The sequence below is a fragment of the Paramacrobiotus metropolitanus genome, unplaced genomic scaffold, assembly GCF_019649055.1.
Source record: "Paramacrobiotus metropolitanus isolate TYO unplaced genomic scaffold, Prichtersi_v1.0 Parri_scaffold0000012, whole genome shotgun sequence".
Taxonomy (NCBI): domain Eukaryota; kingdom Metazoa; phylum Tardigrada; class Eutardigrada; order Parachela; family Macrobiotidae; genus Paramacrobiotus; species Paramacrobiotus metropolitanus.
In genome coordinates this window covers 1556576-1574402 of record NW_026570232.1, presented here as the reverse complement: position 1 = coordinate 1574402, position 17827 = coordinate 1556576, and the positions used below count along the sequence as shown (strand labels likewise).

The window sequence follows — 17827 nt, the reverse complement described above, 5'->3', positions numbered from 1 at the left end:
TTGGGCAACCCGCAGATACTACTTTAGTTTGTAGTACTCTGTACAAAAGCCGAACGTCGGAAAAGTCAACGGAAAGTTTTCTTTATCATCGATAAAAAGCACCAGAACTGCAGCAACCGCATCGGATAATTTCTCACGGGGATATAACTACTAGTTACAGATTCCGGACGAAAAAGAATCAACACCAGTTTGTAAAAGTAGCGTATACTCTTCGTGTTAAAAGATTTAAACTAGCCGCGAAAAAAAACAGAGAGAGATAGACAAAACCAGAAACCATCCAAAACTGCCAGAAAGAGGAACCTACAACCCCCCGGAACACGAGAGAGACAAGTGTTACATTTCGTAAAAAGCTATAAATAAACACATTCCACTGGGGACCTAAAAACACACCAACGAACGAACGAACGAAAAGAGAAAACATCCGACTAAAATCTCCCCCCGCGCATTTACCGGAGAGCATAATCTACAATAAATACACCAAGAAAAAAACATCATCCAAACACAATTGTAGAGGTACATCTTATCTCTCCATGTCCAGCGCCACAAAACACTCCCCCGCATCCACTCCGCCCCTCCACGCACCACCGCCAGCAAAAAAAAAGAGGAGAAGCGCTCCCGTTTTGTGTAAAATAATAGAACTATAATCTCGCAGCACCACGCAACACATCTTTCTCTTCATCCGGGATTGCGCGCGCGCGTCGAGTTTGATGAAAGCGTCGCGTGTTTCTACTTTTTGGACGACGAGAGGGGTCCGTTGCCCGACGACGGCGGCGGCCCGGTGACATTGACCGCCACCGCCGCGGGCATGGACGGGTTAGTGCTCTGGCCGGCGCTGGCGGCTGCCGAACTGCCGCTGCTGGCCGACGAGGAACGACTCAGACTGGGATTGGTCAGCGGATTGCCCACGCCCACCGGCGTACTGGCCGCCACGGCGTGATTGACGGCCACGGCGTCGCCGGCCCCAGCGGGCAGCCGACGGGCCGGCGGGATCCGCTCATTGATCTTGTCCAGGGCTTTCGCTTGGTCGAACGTCTTGATGTCGTTGCCGGCCGAATAGTCCGTCAGCACTGCACAGTAACTTAGTCAGTATGTAAACGGTGCCAGTATAAGCTGATTCTTGTTAATCTACCGCAACTTGCCGACCATTTAATAATCTTTTCAGTTTGTAAAGTTTGCGCACATAAAGACAATGTCAAAAGCATTATTTACTGTACTTTCACTAAAGATAACTTTAAACATAAAAAGCATTTCGAAGTCGATGGGATGGCTTACCTGTTTTAAGAGTATCCTTTCCACCGGACAACACTCCCAGTGGCAACGATCCGGTTGGTGTTAGACCTTTCAACTGCAGGACGCTTTCGCTCTCCTCTCTGCAAATCAGACCACACATCATCAACGAAATTCGCATTCGCTATGCAGTATCTGCCAATAATAGGACCGCCATCAATCTTTTTAACATCACACAGGTACGAATACAGATATTATACAGGTATTTCTGAAGCACAGCAGGATAAACTAGCAAGTAGCGACATTGTACCAGTTTTGTATACAATAAGAAGAATTACTGTAATAAACGGAAGTCTATTTCTGCTTAAATCTAATGCCCATGCTAATTATTTGACTACGCGCCAGCACAGCTGACGCCGACTTTTCCATATTTCTACGAACATAAAGCAAAATCGTCATAAACCAACGAACGTAATATGCTACCTTAAAACGGTGAAAACCCTGGCCATCTTGCCAATGGCTCGTATCTTGTTTTTGATGACTTCTTTCCGGACACTCGGACCTTCGGCGGTCTCCTGTTCATCCGCCAGTTCATCGTCCGAGCAAATATTCAACAATGCAACAAGCATTTCCGTCACTGCAAAAAACAAATTTCCGTCACTCACGATTCGCTTTTATTTATTTCAGCAATCCACTAAAGCAATCTCCTATTTCTATTTAAAACCGCGAGTAAAACATATTTTGTCTTCTGGTAATTACGCACAAACAAAACCTGAAATGAAATTTTACCTTTTTCGCCAACAAAAGGCAGCGACCACGTAAAGACATCCATGAAATTTGGTAGCCAGTATGGATGCGGTGAGCAGTTGAACTGACGAATATTCATTACATTATTTTCGTATTTCAATATCGCCGCTGAAAATAAAAGACAATCTTTTTATTGGCATCCATCAGATAACAGGGACAACTCGGGACGCACCTTTATTATTGTAAACATCCAAATAATTCGGAGCCGAAAAAATGGTAATCAGTGAAGGGAATCCAGTGTTTTGGCTTTTCTTGTACATACGATAACCGGCATCCTGGGCTTCATGGGCGCGGATAATGGACAACAGCTTGTTGTGATGCAGAAAATCACAACATGCCGCGTAACTGCCAAAGAATACGTTCGTATACAATGAGTCCAAGTAAATCTGATCCAGAAACTTTAAAAAATGTTAATGTAATGTTTAAAAAGTAACAAAAAGTAACTTTCAAAAATGTAATGTTTAAAAAGGAAAAAGCAGTGCGCTGCAGCAAAATTTATTACCGAAGAAAATTTTTCAAAGAAACAAATTTTACAGACCAATTAAAATTAACAATAAAGCAATGGAATGAACATCGCACTCTCGTGGATATCTGCACTGGCCACGTGACTACAGCTCAGTTCAGCAGCACAAAGCCGAGAATGAAGGAACAAAAAACCTAATCTGCATTTTACGCATCCCAATCAAATAAGAAGTACGCTACCTATAAAAATATGAACAACCACGGGTTGTGTTATGACTAAAGTGTTCCTGATTGCGTTCCGAGCCGAAATCCTCAACAGGATCCGACCATAAAAGATCACACATGGGCCCAAAAGCCGGAGGCTCCTTGAAACGATCCAGCTATAAAAACACACCGTAAAATCTTCTTACGATAACCATCACATTGACACATTTTTCGACATACGACTTTCTTTCAACGGCTATCAAAATAGTAATGATCGTGCTGTCAAAATGCAAACGGAAATTAATATTCGACGAGATAAACATTAACTGCAGGGTATTCCCATAATTACAACTGAGATTTCCACAGATGGAAAACTATTAAATTAAATTTTGTTTTTCGAAAAAACAGCAGCTCTGTTAAATTCTAGTGCGCTAAATAGCTATGCATTTCGTGAATCGTGCTGACCCTTCTGATATCGTCCAAGGAGTGCACTTCGGGAGACAGTCCACCATGGACGCAGAGGAACTGCTGGTTCATCAGCGCAGCTAATGGTAGACAATCGAAGGCTTCCATACAGGCGTCGTACACCTTCTCGGAGTACTTCATTTTGCACTCCTGCTTGAATGTAAAATATTCCGTCAGGTGGCGACACTCGTGGTTGCCGCGTAGCAGAAACAACGTCTCCGGGTACGTTAACTTCAACGACCACAAATATAAAACGCACTGCAAAGAAAATGTTCTTCAATTACAAGATACGCGGTAATTTCTCAGGCAATAATCCAATTAAGGGCTTCAAACAAAAAAAAAACGGTTAAAGCAGAATGTATACAACCATGTCACATCTCAAAACTACTCAAAAGGAAGCCCAGATAGGCAACCATTTTCTGTTCTTAAAATGGACTTCACATCATACTGTATATTGAATTAATATCTCTCACAAAAAATACGGATCGTAGCAGTTTTTATATATGCTCGTACTTATATCTATATGCATATCTGCAGACTGTATGCATACCCTACACTACGCATCTACTTATTTGTACATGCTTCTGCCGCATGCTTTCAAAAGAGTTAAGTATCATAAACGTAAAGCTACGAGAAACTGATTTTTTTTGTTTCCGGTTTATACATGTGTGTATCAATACGAGCGCTTCCGAAAATCCTAATCAAATAATAATAATAACGACTGTCAGCTAACTTTCTACCAGATATCAACCAAAAAAAACCCTAATTATGCCGCCACCTTTAAATTATCTGCTCCTTATTAAGGCAACATGAAATTGAGCAAACACATGCCCTACCGGCGCATCTGCAAAGAAAAACATCACACTGCAGATTTCCGCTAAACCCTTACGTAACCCAGCCCGAGTTTACACACCATCGTACAGCCAAACGGCCTGAAATGCTTCCCAGTACGAGACGCTTCCGGCCGCACCATCCACCTTATAATCGATAAATCCAGCGAGGCATTTTTATCCCCAGCCCAACAAATATTCCCTCAAGCACCTTAATCTCCCCACTCATCATGTAGGTCCCCATTTATTTATCCCACCACTCGCCGCTGCAGTGGCGACAGTGCACAGCTTCTGGACGGGAACATACCCATTAATTGTATTCCAGCCTGATTATGCAGCATCACATACACACCATCCCAGCACCGGATCATTGCGTATACACACATAGCACAAAAGACAATCAATTTCCTTCCGTTGTTCGCGGCGGCACGGCGACGACGGCGTACGCAACGACCGGCAGTGTCCGACCCGCTTCCGCTGAAATTTCCCCATTTCCCCATGCACACTGTACCACTGTTAAACCGTTTATAATCAACAGGAAGTATGTGGCACAAATTTCAGCGCCCCAGTACGGCAATCAATACTCTTTTCAAACCGATTTTTCCTGTCACAATTAATTATCCCCGCCTGCTTCAGTCGCCTACAATGCTTTCTCGTCGCTTTTTGAAACGTCTCCGAATTTGACTGCTATTACAGTAAAAGAATATCATTACCCTAATAAACATGAATTTACTACATCATTCAACGGCATTTCATATTTGCCAGTTAGTTACGTAGTTTCTGATACCACATTACCACGTCACTGCTAATGGTAAGCTACTGTAAGTCCCGATGGTTTCGGATCATAGTTAGTTAAATAGTATACTACTACCGTGCACGCGTCATCATAATTAGTTCTTCAATTTATACACTGATATCAGCATTGTTCAGGACATTCTGCTCTCACGAACTGTAAGTCGGTTTATTTTTGGTAATAATGATAGGAAGCTGCAATGGTGAGACACACAAAACCGAAAGATATTTCGGATTTTTCTATCCGAAAATCAATGAAAACCGCTATAGACGGGATACACCTGGTACAATAACAAATCTGCCCCACCAACGACAGAGAAACCGGTACCAGCCACTTCCGATGATCCGAGAGAGTCCGTGTCTTTCGTCAGCAGCTGCGTCAACGGTTTTACAATAATAAACAAATGCGTGATTCTCATACTTCCGGTAATGATTGAAGCAAATTTCACAAAGATCACGTTCATCCTCAGCGCATGTACCGGCACTCGTAACGCGTGGTCTACAACTAAAGCGAACCACTAACGCGTATACTATCGTACTTGGGAGAAAAAACGAAGCAAATCGTCGTTTTCCAAATGAAAATGAACATCTAACTATTGCTACATTTCGTCATAATTTTCACGTGACCTTTTGCATGTGTATTGATGAACTTCCAAGCGCCCTTTTGCTTTAACATTCCACGAGGTTCGTAATTTTGTATCATGCCTTAAGTCATTCAGTTACTTTTTTAGAAGTCGAAAAAGAATTGTTAAAAAGCAGACCAGCCCATCAGGATGTATCATTTATGATCCCTTATAAAACGCACGCCCTGGTTGGCGCGCGTCATGGATAAGACAATCGATGATTACTGGGAACATGATAGATCGAATTTCTCGTAATAGCAGTAGCGCAACTTCGTTCCATTTGCGAATGCCAAAACCCCAAATGAAGACCCTCAGAGACGCTCCCGTCTCGGAGTCGCTTTCAGTCGTCTGAGACCGATCGGCATGCCGATGCCGAAAATTACTGACAATGAGCATAACATAGTGCTTCAGAAATCCAAGATTCCATCCTCTACCTGCTTTATGCAGCAAAGCGAGCCACATATTTCTATTCCACATCCACACAAAGCAAAGAAACGAAAGCAATGAACACCAAATGTTTTCAAAACAATGAAACACAAAAAGGGCACTTCAAAATATGTATCGATTTGGTTTTCCAAAATCTCTCTCAGCGAGTGTTGTAAGAAAATCATTTTAGCCGAATTCCCGACCAATACAAAAGTAATCTTGGAAGAGATAATAAAACGAACATACAGCCGAAATATCTATTTAAATACGAATACGGTCAAAATGTCAAAAACGCTTAATTTCACAAGCTGAAGAAATTATAGGAGCCACCGCAAAAATATTTTTCAAAATAATTTTCGAGAAGTGGGCTGTGCATTATTTTGGAGACTAAATCACTGATTAGAATATTTTATTCAATAATGTGACCAATTTTCCTTCCCTCCATAGTCATGCCAACCGGCGTTCTGCGAACTGATCACGAAAGATCAAGGTCTCATTTGGCTAAATGCACACGCGGACAAGTATGTTCGCACTTGGCAAAGTGGTGTCATGGACCCAGGGACTGGATCATGTCACAACAGCTTGAGCTCTCTCGCTTCTCCGCCGCTAAATTAACTCACAAGGCCCACTGTATACACAGGAGCAGTTGCAGGCATACTATCATCATCATCCGACTCATGTCCGACGCGTTTTCCAGCAGATCCAGCTTCGCGTGATTGACTATCATTATCGTTGTACTTCTTTACCCTGCCAATGTGCATACGGTATACAAAAATAAAACCCCCGCCTATGCTCTCACCAACAGCAGCCGCGCCAATTTCAGACATCACTTCCTCGCTAGCACCAGGGAGACTGCGTATTCTGAGTTTTTTCGTAATTCCAAATTTAATAACAAACTAGCAGAATTCACCCGCACACTGAGCACTCGGTTAATTACTTATTCATTTATATAACTTTACAGCATCAAAAAATACGATAAACAGTATTAAAAAATAGTACATATAAAACAAACAGATTTCAAAATCATAAAGATAAACGGTACTTAGAATTTACCCGAACAAAATTTTCACGAGTAACTGTGAGCAGAAATTCGAAAATTGACCAAAAGAGAACCGGAAACGCTGGCACAAAAAGATACTTCAAAAAGCTTAAGAGTGAATAATTTGTACAACTGCTGAACACTGTACAATATCGCAGAGTTTTTAAAAATAAGCTTTGTATCATTATTTCTATAAAACTACAGGAAATGATGATACGTCCATTTTTGTTCTTTGATTCACTGCCACTCGTGTACCGCTACTAAGGGCGCCGCTGCACAAACCAACGCCGAAGCCTGATTTCGTCGTTTTTACCCCACAGACAACCTGATCACACAAAAGTCCGCTCTTCCATCCCGAAAAAGTCCCCTTTGATCGATCGGATATCGCATCAACGCGAGACCTGGCTAGCATAAAGTTCCCCCAGCGCACCTGCTGTATTGATCTGACATGTAATCAAACTATCCTTTGCCATCAAAGAGAACAAGCCGTGGGATGCGCGCGATGTAACAACGCCAAAATGCTGCATGTCAAAGATATGCTCCAGTCCAATCCAGGCAACGGTAAACATGACCAGTCGCTTGTTCCGGTGGTAAAACGCCCATGTAACGAAAACCCATGGAGCGATCTCAAACAAATTCCAATCACACGCATGCACTGACAACAATCAAAATTTATTAGGAGTACTGCACCAGTCACTGCATTCGCAATGGCCAAACCTAAACGGGACTCGTAACTTTTCTAGCACAACATGTCCTTTAACGATGTTGATTTCTTCGATACCCATACATTGTATAGTCTGCATTTTACCTTCTCAACAACCATAAATTGTCGTTTTTTAACGATAAATCAAATTCTGGTTTCTGTTACTGTGCCCCACAAATTTCGCTTTAGTTCCAAATGAATTATTTCGTTTAAGCGGACCAATTAAAAATCTGCAAAAAGAGTGAATGCTCTTTACTACTCTAGTATGTATGTGCATCGGTGAAATACTGAACAGTGAACAAGGTGATTTACAAGTCATCTAATAATCCAATTTTAAAAACATACAAGAACAATCAAACCATAAAAAACAACGAAAAACGATGAATTTCACAGTAACGCATGTCTGTCCCGTTATGCTGCATAAATCGGTATTTTTATCCCTGTCCTTTAGGCATAACAATATTCAAGTGCAAATTGCCATTACGAAAGAGAATCATTCACCACACTGCCAACAAATTACACATAAATTCGCGTACTTCCAAAAACAACCACGGAAGGGGATATAAATAGCCATTCGCACTCTATTAGCGCCTTCATAAATCCGACCCCATTAGTGTCCGCCCGTTTACATACATCGAGGAGTCTTCCTGTACGCACGCGGAAAGACCCCTTCACGTTTTCCCGAATCATAAGCCGCCCTTTAACAGGGCATAATAACCCCGTCAAATCAACAATGACGCCGTTTTCATAATCTCGGCATTACCGTTTAAACGAATTTGCACTACTGTGAGAATGTAACTATTTTTAAAATGCAATGTCTCAAAGTCCAGCACATCTTTCCCGGAAGTTCTTTCTTTAGCTATATATACTCGCACATTACACACACGAAAATTCCCAAAGGCATTATTACATTAATCCATAATTTCCGTGGTGAAAATGATAGAGCAAAAATAACCACACGAATTCATTCACGTAAATAAGTCAACTTAAATCGTACTGCATTTTTAAAGACTGACAACACAAATACTGTGATTATTTTAACTGTGATTCTGGACAATATACGTTTAGTCAATTTATTGTTACTATAAAACACGTACTGTCCAAAAGCCAGCATGTTATAACGTTCGTGTCGTTGCAAATACGGTGAAATACAAAGTTTTAAAGGCGCACGTGCCTTTCGGAATAGTTGGGAGATCATTTACAAAAAAATATCTTGCTCCGAAGTCCTTCCGGTACAGAGACCCCCTACGCTCCGATTCCCACCCACGTTTTGTAATGCTTGTACTTCATAATTCCAGCGAAAAACCGTCACATGTATCCACACATGCACTTTCATTTCGCAATACATTTCGCTTGTCGCGCACACATATACACACACCACCACCACCACCCCTTCCCACCACATGTGCTGCCAATACACCAGAGACCATTCCCGCTGCCCAACGAGTCCCTCAAGTACCAGCATTATTAAGTCAGCCAACCACGACAAGCGGCATTCTAAGCATTTCAATGGGCGAGTTTGTTCCAATCGCAGAACAGAAACAAGCCACCAACAATTCGCCAGCAGGATTTTTCCCCTTTGTCAAAAATTTCACTCGTAATATCCATGGACTGTCCCTGGAGGGGCATGCCGCGCAACCATATCCTTACTAAAACCCGGCAGACTTATTTGAGACTTTGCAATGCCAAAGACCAGACCATTAGGTGTCTCGTTCTCACTTCCCAGGTCTCACTACTTTTCATAATTAACGACTCTCATCACCAGTCTCCTCACCTCACTTATTTTCTACTGAAAGCAAAAATTACCATACTCCGAAAAATTAACAACATGAGAAAAAAATTAAATCAAACGTTTTCACGAAACATTAATATTGACAGCAACCAGACGATTATTAAACAATCAGTTCAACCGGGAAAAACCGAAATTTTTCACAAAAGCACGGGAAGGGTTCCCTTCCCTAGTTATCCTCAAGCCATTCAAGCGTTTTCCATTTGAAGCCAACACTTTGTGAAAAGGAGACCGCAGTCACAAAGAGATCACTAATCGTCCATTTTGCACCCATAACCGCCACAAATATCCCGCATTCTGTAAACGTCCATTTACATCACACGGGGGCAAGAGCACATAATATCATATTTAACAGTCACATGTTCAATCGTCGGATGTATCACCTCATATCGGCTGATCCGGCCGTTCATGTCACAGAGGATATCTGACTAAACAATCATAATCATAAACGGAAGCATCCATCCTTCAGTCAACCGGCTAGAATGACGATTACCACCGCAACCACACAATTCGTCACTGGTTTCTCGCACGAAAGAAAAACCAGGTTACGAATAACACATTCCGAAAAATTTTAGGTACAAGTAACGCCAGATACATGGTTTTAGCACGAATTCACAGTAAATCCGGGCATACATGTCATTTCATTCGCTGTGAATTGTTGTACGAAGGACTACCAAATTATAATATATTTTACTTTTAAAAACGTTAACAATATATTGAATAAGGAATTACCTCAATACTGAAGTAACCACGGTCGACGTAATCACCAAGGAAAAGGTATTTGGTACTGGCTGGATCACCTCCAACTTCAAATAGCTTCATCAAATCGTAATATTGTCCGTGTATGTCCCCGCACACTGCAAGCAAAACAAACCATGGTTATTCAGTAATTCTTCCGCTGTAGACAAAAACAAATCGTCAATAGCTTTCATCATTCTCGCAGTATCTTCCACACCGATTTCCAATACAATCAAATATCGAGAAATTCATCCACATGGATCCCAGTACATTACGTAATATCTGTTAGCATTTCCATTCCGGAAGCACCCAAGCGCTCCAGCGAACAGTTCAGTGCACAATTTACAAGATCTTACGCATAACTCGATTTCAACCATGAAAGCGTCACAATGCCCCCTTGTACAAATATGGAATTCTGATTTGCAGCCATCTAATTGAGAGAAAATCGTCAAAACTCACTCTCAGCTACTATTATCTCTTTAACTTCAATCTCCATTAATTTTCAAAACCTAATTATTAAAATGGACGTGGTGAAGCTTATAGGCGATTAATGTGGGCGTAATAATTTCTCACTTTATGCAGTACATTGCGCTTAAAGTGCATACAGCCTACTGCACTTTACAAGTTCACGCGCGATATGCTGCAATTTAGCATGTCTTTCATTTTCTGCAAATCAGCAGCCTGGGTTGTATACCGGTGATTGCAAAATATCAGAAATCTTCTTTCAGTCGGCAGACCGTACATTACGACTCTGGTTTTTAAAATATCGCTACAGACTACAGTTAACCTTCTTATTTCCCTACCTCTAATATATCTAATAGTTTCTTTAGAAGAGTACATAATTATTGTTAATCATCTCGTCAACACCGCTCAACGCCGATCTCTGAAATCCACTTTTAAACGCTCCCCATTTAATCAGCCCAACTAAATCATCCATCCCGCACCTATTGGGGACTCTCGTCCTCTTCCACTATTATGTCAGTGTTGCATACACACTGCACAACCATTGACAAGAGCCATCGCCTAGACAAATCTATCGCCACATGTTCCTCATTTTCCTCCTCCGCTCTAATAATGGGCATAAAACACACACAGAGGGAGCACTTCCACTTGAATTCCCGACGCCACTGTATTATAACAGCCTCAGACGCGTAGCGTCCAACCAGCTCAACAGGATCAATATCCCCAGTCAATTCCAGGCGACTCCATAGTTCATCGAATACGTAGCACCAGCAGTTAGTTACCAGCGGTATTTTTATACATGTGCAGGCAAGTTTAGTTAGGTTCGCTAGCGTCATATTCAATCCACAAATCAAGGAAACGACTACCGCTATCACCGTAGCGAATGCCTAAGTTATTAAAGCGGATGCTCCGACAATTTCTTCTCAATTCTTGTGTTACAGCTGCTCGATTTTGTGTTACAACCTTATGTGTGCAAATGCCGGTCGTGTAACTGAAAACGCACATTCTTTTTTCTTTTTCATTTGACATATTTAATCACAAAGTAACATTTCTCTTCAAACTAAAAACACAGCTTTAGACTTTATTCTTAGTATTTACGTATGAATAATGAAACACTGTATAGTGTACACCGAAAAGAAATACAGGAAAAAAAGATTTTCATTGGTACATGCAGTCATATGAGCAATTAGTAAAAAATGAGTAAAATGAACCGTAGTGAGAGCCCAATTTTGTTACGCAAAAAATCGATTTTTTAAGATTTAAGAATTCAAAAAGAGTACTTACTATGCTGATAAAATATAAACTAATACCGGCTTCACGCTTTTAGATGAGGTTAGTGCAAGAAACCGTAATATGGCGCAACAAAAATAGTCAGTTAACAACCTAAAAAAATTTATAAAAATGCTTCTAATAAAAAACGGATACCGTTATGGCCTTGAAGAGGCCACTGCATCGGAAATATTTCAAAACGAACTACCTCGGGACTTGTAGAATTCTAAGTTATTCCATTGAGAACTACTTCCGAATCTTATAACAATTACATAACTGCAAATGCGACCATCTGCCCTCCATTTTCCTAATACAGTCAGCTCGCGCTATCAAATCGCACTCGTTATTCGAGTGCATTACTACACACACCCAAAGTCCCTCTAGTTTTATCCCCATAAATAATTAATCATCCCTAAATTGCCCAGCTCCACTGCAGCTACTGTTTCGTCATTATCAAACACAAACACAGGCACGGATTTTCCACTGGGAAGTTGTGGTCGAGAAAAAAGCCGCTCTTTCTAACACCAATCGATTATCGAAAAGGATGGATGCGCGGTGAGTATACGTATAATCCACATACAGACCGCGTCCAATTCATGAACTTTACAACTTATGCCTGATCGGCATAATTCTGGGCAACAGGGAAAGAGCCCCCACCCGCGATGGGAAACGGGCAGAATATCGATCCATGCTGTGCTACCATTAATTAATTCCACGAATTCCTTACGCATACAGAATAGTATCAGCCACTTCTTCCCTTCTGATTTGTGGATTTATCAAAGTGGGGATTAAAATAATATATACACGTACAGCCGCCACTGACCCAAAGGAATTTAAATAAATTTTAACGGAAGTCGATAACAAGAAATTCTGTAATCGAAAATTCTTCATACAGCGGAAAATATCCATCGTCTTATGGTTTTCTTGTGTAAAAGCATGGCAATTATTTTGTCACGGGTTCCGGAATGCCGGAGACAACGGTTATTCGCATTCTGCCAGTCTCATATTAGAGCAAAAACATAAAATAAGCCATCAGTTCCGAGACACTTTCAAGCAACAGCATTCCTTTCCGAATTACTTAAATAGCTGAAAGAATCCAATATAAAGCGGAAACAGTGAAATCAAACTAGTAACTACGCCTTTATTCGTGCATGACAGCAATATGGCATTACCGTATTTAAAAATAAAGTATTCGTTAATCACTTTAGAAAATTTATAGGGGTCATTTACTAATGAACTTATCAAGCAGAAAACTGAAAATGGACAAACTATAAAATTAACAGATTATAGAAGTCGGTTAATTACTCACTGGCAGTTACTGCAATGTGCTTGAACAAAAAACAATTTTGGAAAATCTGAAAACTTCCTTTCAGTTAAATGCCACTTTATGGAATGATGCCATTTATTCAGGATTCTGTACTTTTTCTAAATTCTTGAAAATCAACCTACAGAACACGATAATCCCGTTTCAAAAATTGCCGAGATGTTAATTAGGGCGAGCAGGAAGATGCCTTAGCCTTATGATAACTTGATCATTTCACACTGGTACAGATTGAAAAATGTCATTCAAACACCAGACAAGGTAAACTGTCGATGATTATTCCTGTTTCCCACCATGAGAAGTGTTTCGGTGACACCCGCTGCGAGCACCTTCGAGTCTTCGGCATCATGCGATACTGTCAGTCAGCACATTGCATAACACCCAACCAATTTGACGCTCATTAATCAAGTAAAATTCGGCATATACTGCAGAACCAAATCAACATTAATTTCATACACCGCTGGCTGTACAAAAATCATTTTATTATTTTAGCACCACCTGCCAAATTTGAAATTTCGAATGCTTGATCGCTTATCGCTATATTGCATTTCCATTCGTACCTTACTTTGTTACTTTTAGGCTTGTAAATTAAAACATATACCGATGGTTTATAACTGCCCTATAACCGAAAAGCAGTTTTTTAGATCCTTCGCTCACAAGCTTCTAATTTTATTTTTCAATTTCCATTCCTCTGATGTGCAAACTTCACGTTCAACAGTTAGAGTACTTTTACGTTCATTTTCTCAGGGACTGCGAAGTGCTAACTACAGTTCGGTAAAATATAGTGTACAAATTTTACAATTTGCGTACTTGAAACGACTAATCACGCTACCGCTATAATACGGTGCCAAAAAGATTTCTGAACTTGTTTCTGTCAAGTAAGCAAAACGTTATCTGCAAGATGACTAATATTCAACATCTTGAATGCGGTCCACAAATCTGGCAGACATAAGTCTGCACAAAAATGGAATGGTATGTCAGTCGTATAAATTAAAACACACACCAAGCATGGACGACACATAAATAATCGAAACTTTTAACATCCAACCAACCCAAGAGACAAGAATTCTATTAATCAAATGTTATTCTAACCTTTTAACATTACATTTGCAGAGCACTCGTACTCTTCGCCAGCGTTAACATTCTAAACAGCTTCCACAAAACAACTATTGAAAAATTCGCAAAGAAGTTAGAACATCGGAATTCTACATCATTTAGACTGGTTTAGGTCAATTATCAGTCAGACAGAAAGTGAACTTTTAACAAGAAAAACCATAAACTATAAAGCACGTAAAAATTACAATTAGCACTACCTGTAAATCGTTTACTGCATTTCCTTAATAATTATGCTGAGTTGTTCTACAACAAACAGCGATCGAGACTGTCGCATCACAGTATGTGTGTTCACTGCCGACTTTCGACAAAAAAGGCTTGCTACTTTTAGATCTATTAGAGCTAACCTCCTCGTTCACAATGTGTGTAATCGTCCAGTTCTTTCTGGTTGAACTACGAGCAAGGGACAATCGTAAAAGGTTCGATTCAGGTAAAAACATCCGCTGAAGACGATCTCGTCCTACTCACACCGTAAATTAATGAGTTTTTTCTTTTTCCTTGTCATCAAATTGGCACATACCTCATGCGCAGTGGTAGCTACGCATGTCGCATGCCTTCCCTTCCGCAATTACCGACACAACAGAAAAACTTTCCTGGAGCTGGTAGCACGACTTGAACGATTTTAATGATCATTCTCTACCTGCACATTTGAAGTGTCCATTAGAGCAGCACATCCTCTCATGGATTGTGCAAACAGCAATGCTTCTCATCATTCAGAGAGCAGGAAAAAAATATACGGCGAAAAAGCTCCGAATTTTCATCCTTCTAAAATATCTTCTAGTAATGGAAATCATCTCGCCATAAATTTCAATTATTCTAATAAACACCCGACAACATAATATTTCACATGAAGAAAACTAAGAGCGTCCTTCGACGCTCGTTAGGATAAAAATCGATTTTGTCAAAGGAATACCTCATGTCTACTTTTTTACGATGGGTATCATTTTTCCCCATCAGTTCAGCGTCAATAAACGTCTGTATTGTTCATAACAAAACGCCACAACCATGCGCAGGAAACCAATAGTCATCACTGTTATTTGCATAATACGATGAAAAAGATCGAGTTTCTCCCGAGCACCTCAAATTTACCAGTTGTACGTTATCCGGTGCTTTCCTGATTTTAATTTAACGCCAAGAAAACTATGCTAAACACCTAAAATCTTAAATTATATGAAACGCACTGATCATAATTAACACGATGCTTATTAGAATAAATAAAAAGTGAATGTAAAATTCGAAATATCTGTCTGGTTTGCATATATGAATTTAATGAAAGGAAACAAAATACAGTCGTTATCATTTATAATGCGAAGCATTTGCAGGAAAAATCAAAAACCGTATTGAAAAATTTGGCGAAGATGACCGATTACGAATTCTGTTTTCACTTCACCAGATCATTAATCCGTGATTAATATTAAAAATGATAATTAATACCGATAAAACTGGACCTATTAAAAACTCCCCCATTGACGGGAAAAATCAAAAGGCCGGTGAAAACGATGATGTTCAAATTGGCAAAGCTGTTAAGACCGCCATCTCCAGCAGTCAACGCATGCTAAGACTATAAACACATGGTCATATAAAAATATCCTGTCTCGCGCACAGGCTGTGAATGTCAACTGACATTATCTAAGCCAACCAAAAAAGAAATTCCGCAATGCCTCCAAGGAGCGGCGATGCGACCAGCGACGGCCGCCGCCGCACCAACACACACGAAGAACGAACCTGTGACAGGGGCTTCAATGTCGATCATGGTGGGTTCAGAGCGTAACAGTGCTGCGCCCTCATTGATAATCCTTAAGGCTACACTTTCCTCCAGTCGTCCTTCGATTATAAAATGCTGTTTGAGCACCTCGGCTCGTGGGCGATTAGTCCGACTATCATACACTTCATTCATGCCCAATCGATGGGCTGGAGGTTCGGCCACGCCTGAACATTAATACCCAAAATGTCACACACCACACCAATGCTTCAGAATCAATGCGGAAGAAAGCCCAGAAAAAAATAATATCATAACATGCTAATATGGTCAAAAGAAAACCAGGCGAACATTACGTGTTCACCCTGCTGGCATACCATTACAGCATACACCGTACAGAGAAGCGACGTGCGTAGCTGCAATTAAGGCGCACAACACCTGGAATTTTCCTGGGATTGGGACTTACTTTTAATGACACGGTCCGTGGTAGATAACCGCGTAGCCGAGGCGCTGGATGCGTCTTTCGCCGCCATTCTTTTCGTCACCGGTAAATGTAATAAAGAAGATACAACTAGAGGAAGATCACGGGATAAAAAGACGAAGACGACTGTGATGGAGGCGCTGCAAGAACAAACGGTGGCAATCAAAGAGCAAAAAGGTTGAAAATCATCCAGTCCATGTCCATCCCATTTTCTCTGCTTTCCACCCGATAAACTCAATGAAGCAATAAATTAGAGAATAAAACTGAGGCAACACTACTACACACTGTAACCAGACTAGCCGATCCGTGCGATGTGCAAATCAACAATTCACAAGGAATGGGGAAGCCAAAGGCAGAGCACACACTGCTCGTACTGATCGAGAATCGTAATCGTTCCCGTTCGCTGCTGCAGCAGCCAACAACACTGCCTACATCCACCGCGAGCCGAGCCGTACCCCCAATAACGTGTTCACCGCGGGCCGAGCCTGGTCTGGTCTGATACGTATGTTATGTGACTTGTTATGTCAAACGCAACAGGAGCAGCAGGATCGCATATGTATCCTCCAATACACTGGCAAAAAGGGATCAATTATTAAATTCCTCTGGCTCCCACACAGCAGCCGAGACTAAGAGAGAGACGGAGAGGGAGAAAACGTCCAACGCGCTTCTATTCACTGGTGACTTGTGTACCATACAGACTGGGATCCAATGGATTTTTGTTTAGCATTCAAATCAAGGTGATCGGAAACGGAATGCGATGCTTCCACTCAATATGTATGTGCATGTAGATCCATTATCCAGCAAAGCATGAGCAGCCTTTCCCCGCAAAGAAAAAACACTACCCGCACTGCGGATTGCCGAACACTGAACAGCTAACGTTTGCAAATGAGTGCAGTTTTTAACAAACCAGCTGCTGCGGCGCCGCTGCCATTCAAAATTAACATAAGTGCTGAGGCACAAGGCGGTAAGCCGGACAGCTGCTCGGCCGGCTGATTGGGAGGGCTGGCACTGTCTACTGAGCCTACTCATATCTGGCACAGGCATTTGTATCTGTACAACTGTACATAATTACAGCAATACTCTATATGATTTTTAAGTAATTCTTATTAATATTATCCGTGATTTTTTTTCTTGGCTGGATTTTGCCTGTTTTTGTGTTATTTACATTTTGCATACATTTCCTAAGGACGTTCCAGTGAGATACTGTAAGTACGTTGCACGGTGCGGGTGAGAGGCAGTACGTTAGACAGGGATTTCCGGTCGGTCGCAAATTACTCGCAATAACTGTAAATTAAAGACACTAAAGGGCAATGCGTAACGGAGTAAGAAATTTTTCAAATTTCCACAATATAGTAGTCGAAGAATTCTTAGTTGTGC

The 17827-nt window shown here is 41.0% G+C and overlaps 1 protein-coding gene across 3 annotated transcripts; it reads right to left on the bottom strand.

The window, feature by feature from the left end:
- Positions 1-65: 65 nt before the first annotated feature.
- On the bottom strand, positions 66-17319 carry LOC129583822 (protein phosphatase 3 catalytic subunit alpha-like). 3 transcript variants are annotated; one of them, XM_055475800.1, is made up of 10 exons: positions 16436-17319; positions 15996-16199; positions 10100-10224; positions 3166-3423; positions 2737-2876; positions 2207-2379; positions 2017-2142; positions 1711-1864; positions 1273-1370; positions 66-1067 (listed from the first exon to the last, which is right to left on the bottom strand). In XM_055475800.1, exons 1-10 carry the CDS (start codon positions 16500-16502, stop codon positions 727-729), a joined length of 1686 nt encoding a protein of 561 aa, XP_055331775.1. In that variant the 5' UTR covers positions 16503-17319; the 3' UTR covers positions 66-726. The 3 variants fall into 3 exon arrangements, with proteins under 3 accessions (XP_055331775.1, XP_055331776.1, XP_055331778.1); XM_055475801.1 differs by lacking the exons at positions 15996-16199; positions 16436-17319 and adding an exon at positions 10462-10634; XM_055475803.1 differs by lacking the exons at positions 15996-16199; positions 16436-17319 and adding an exon at positions 10323-10434.
- Between the last annotated feature and the right edge of the window lie 508 nt (positions 17320-17827).

Bases quoted from the DNA above. Each gene is read 5' to 3' on its own strand.
- LOC129583822 (XM_055475800.1), bottom strand. From the start codon at position 16,502: ATGGCGGCGAAAGACGCATCCAGCGCCTCGGCTACGCGGTTATCTACC. The intron at 10,225-15,995 runs GTTCGTTCTTCG...TTTTGCTTGCAG, and splicing joins CATTGAAGCCCCTGTCACAG to TGTGCGGGGACATACACGGA. The intron at 2,143-2,206 runs GTGCGTCCCGAG...TTTTATTTTCAG, and splicing joins GGATGTTTACAATAATAAAG to CGGCGATATTGAAATACGAA.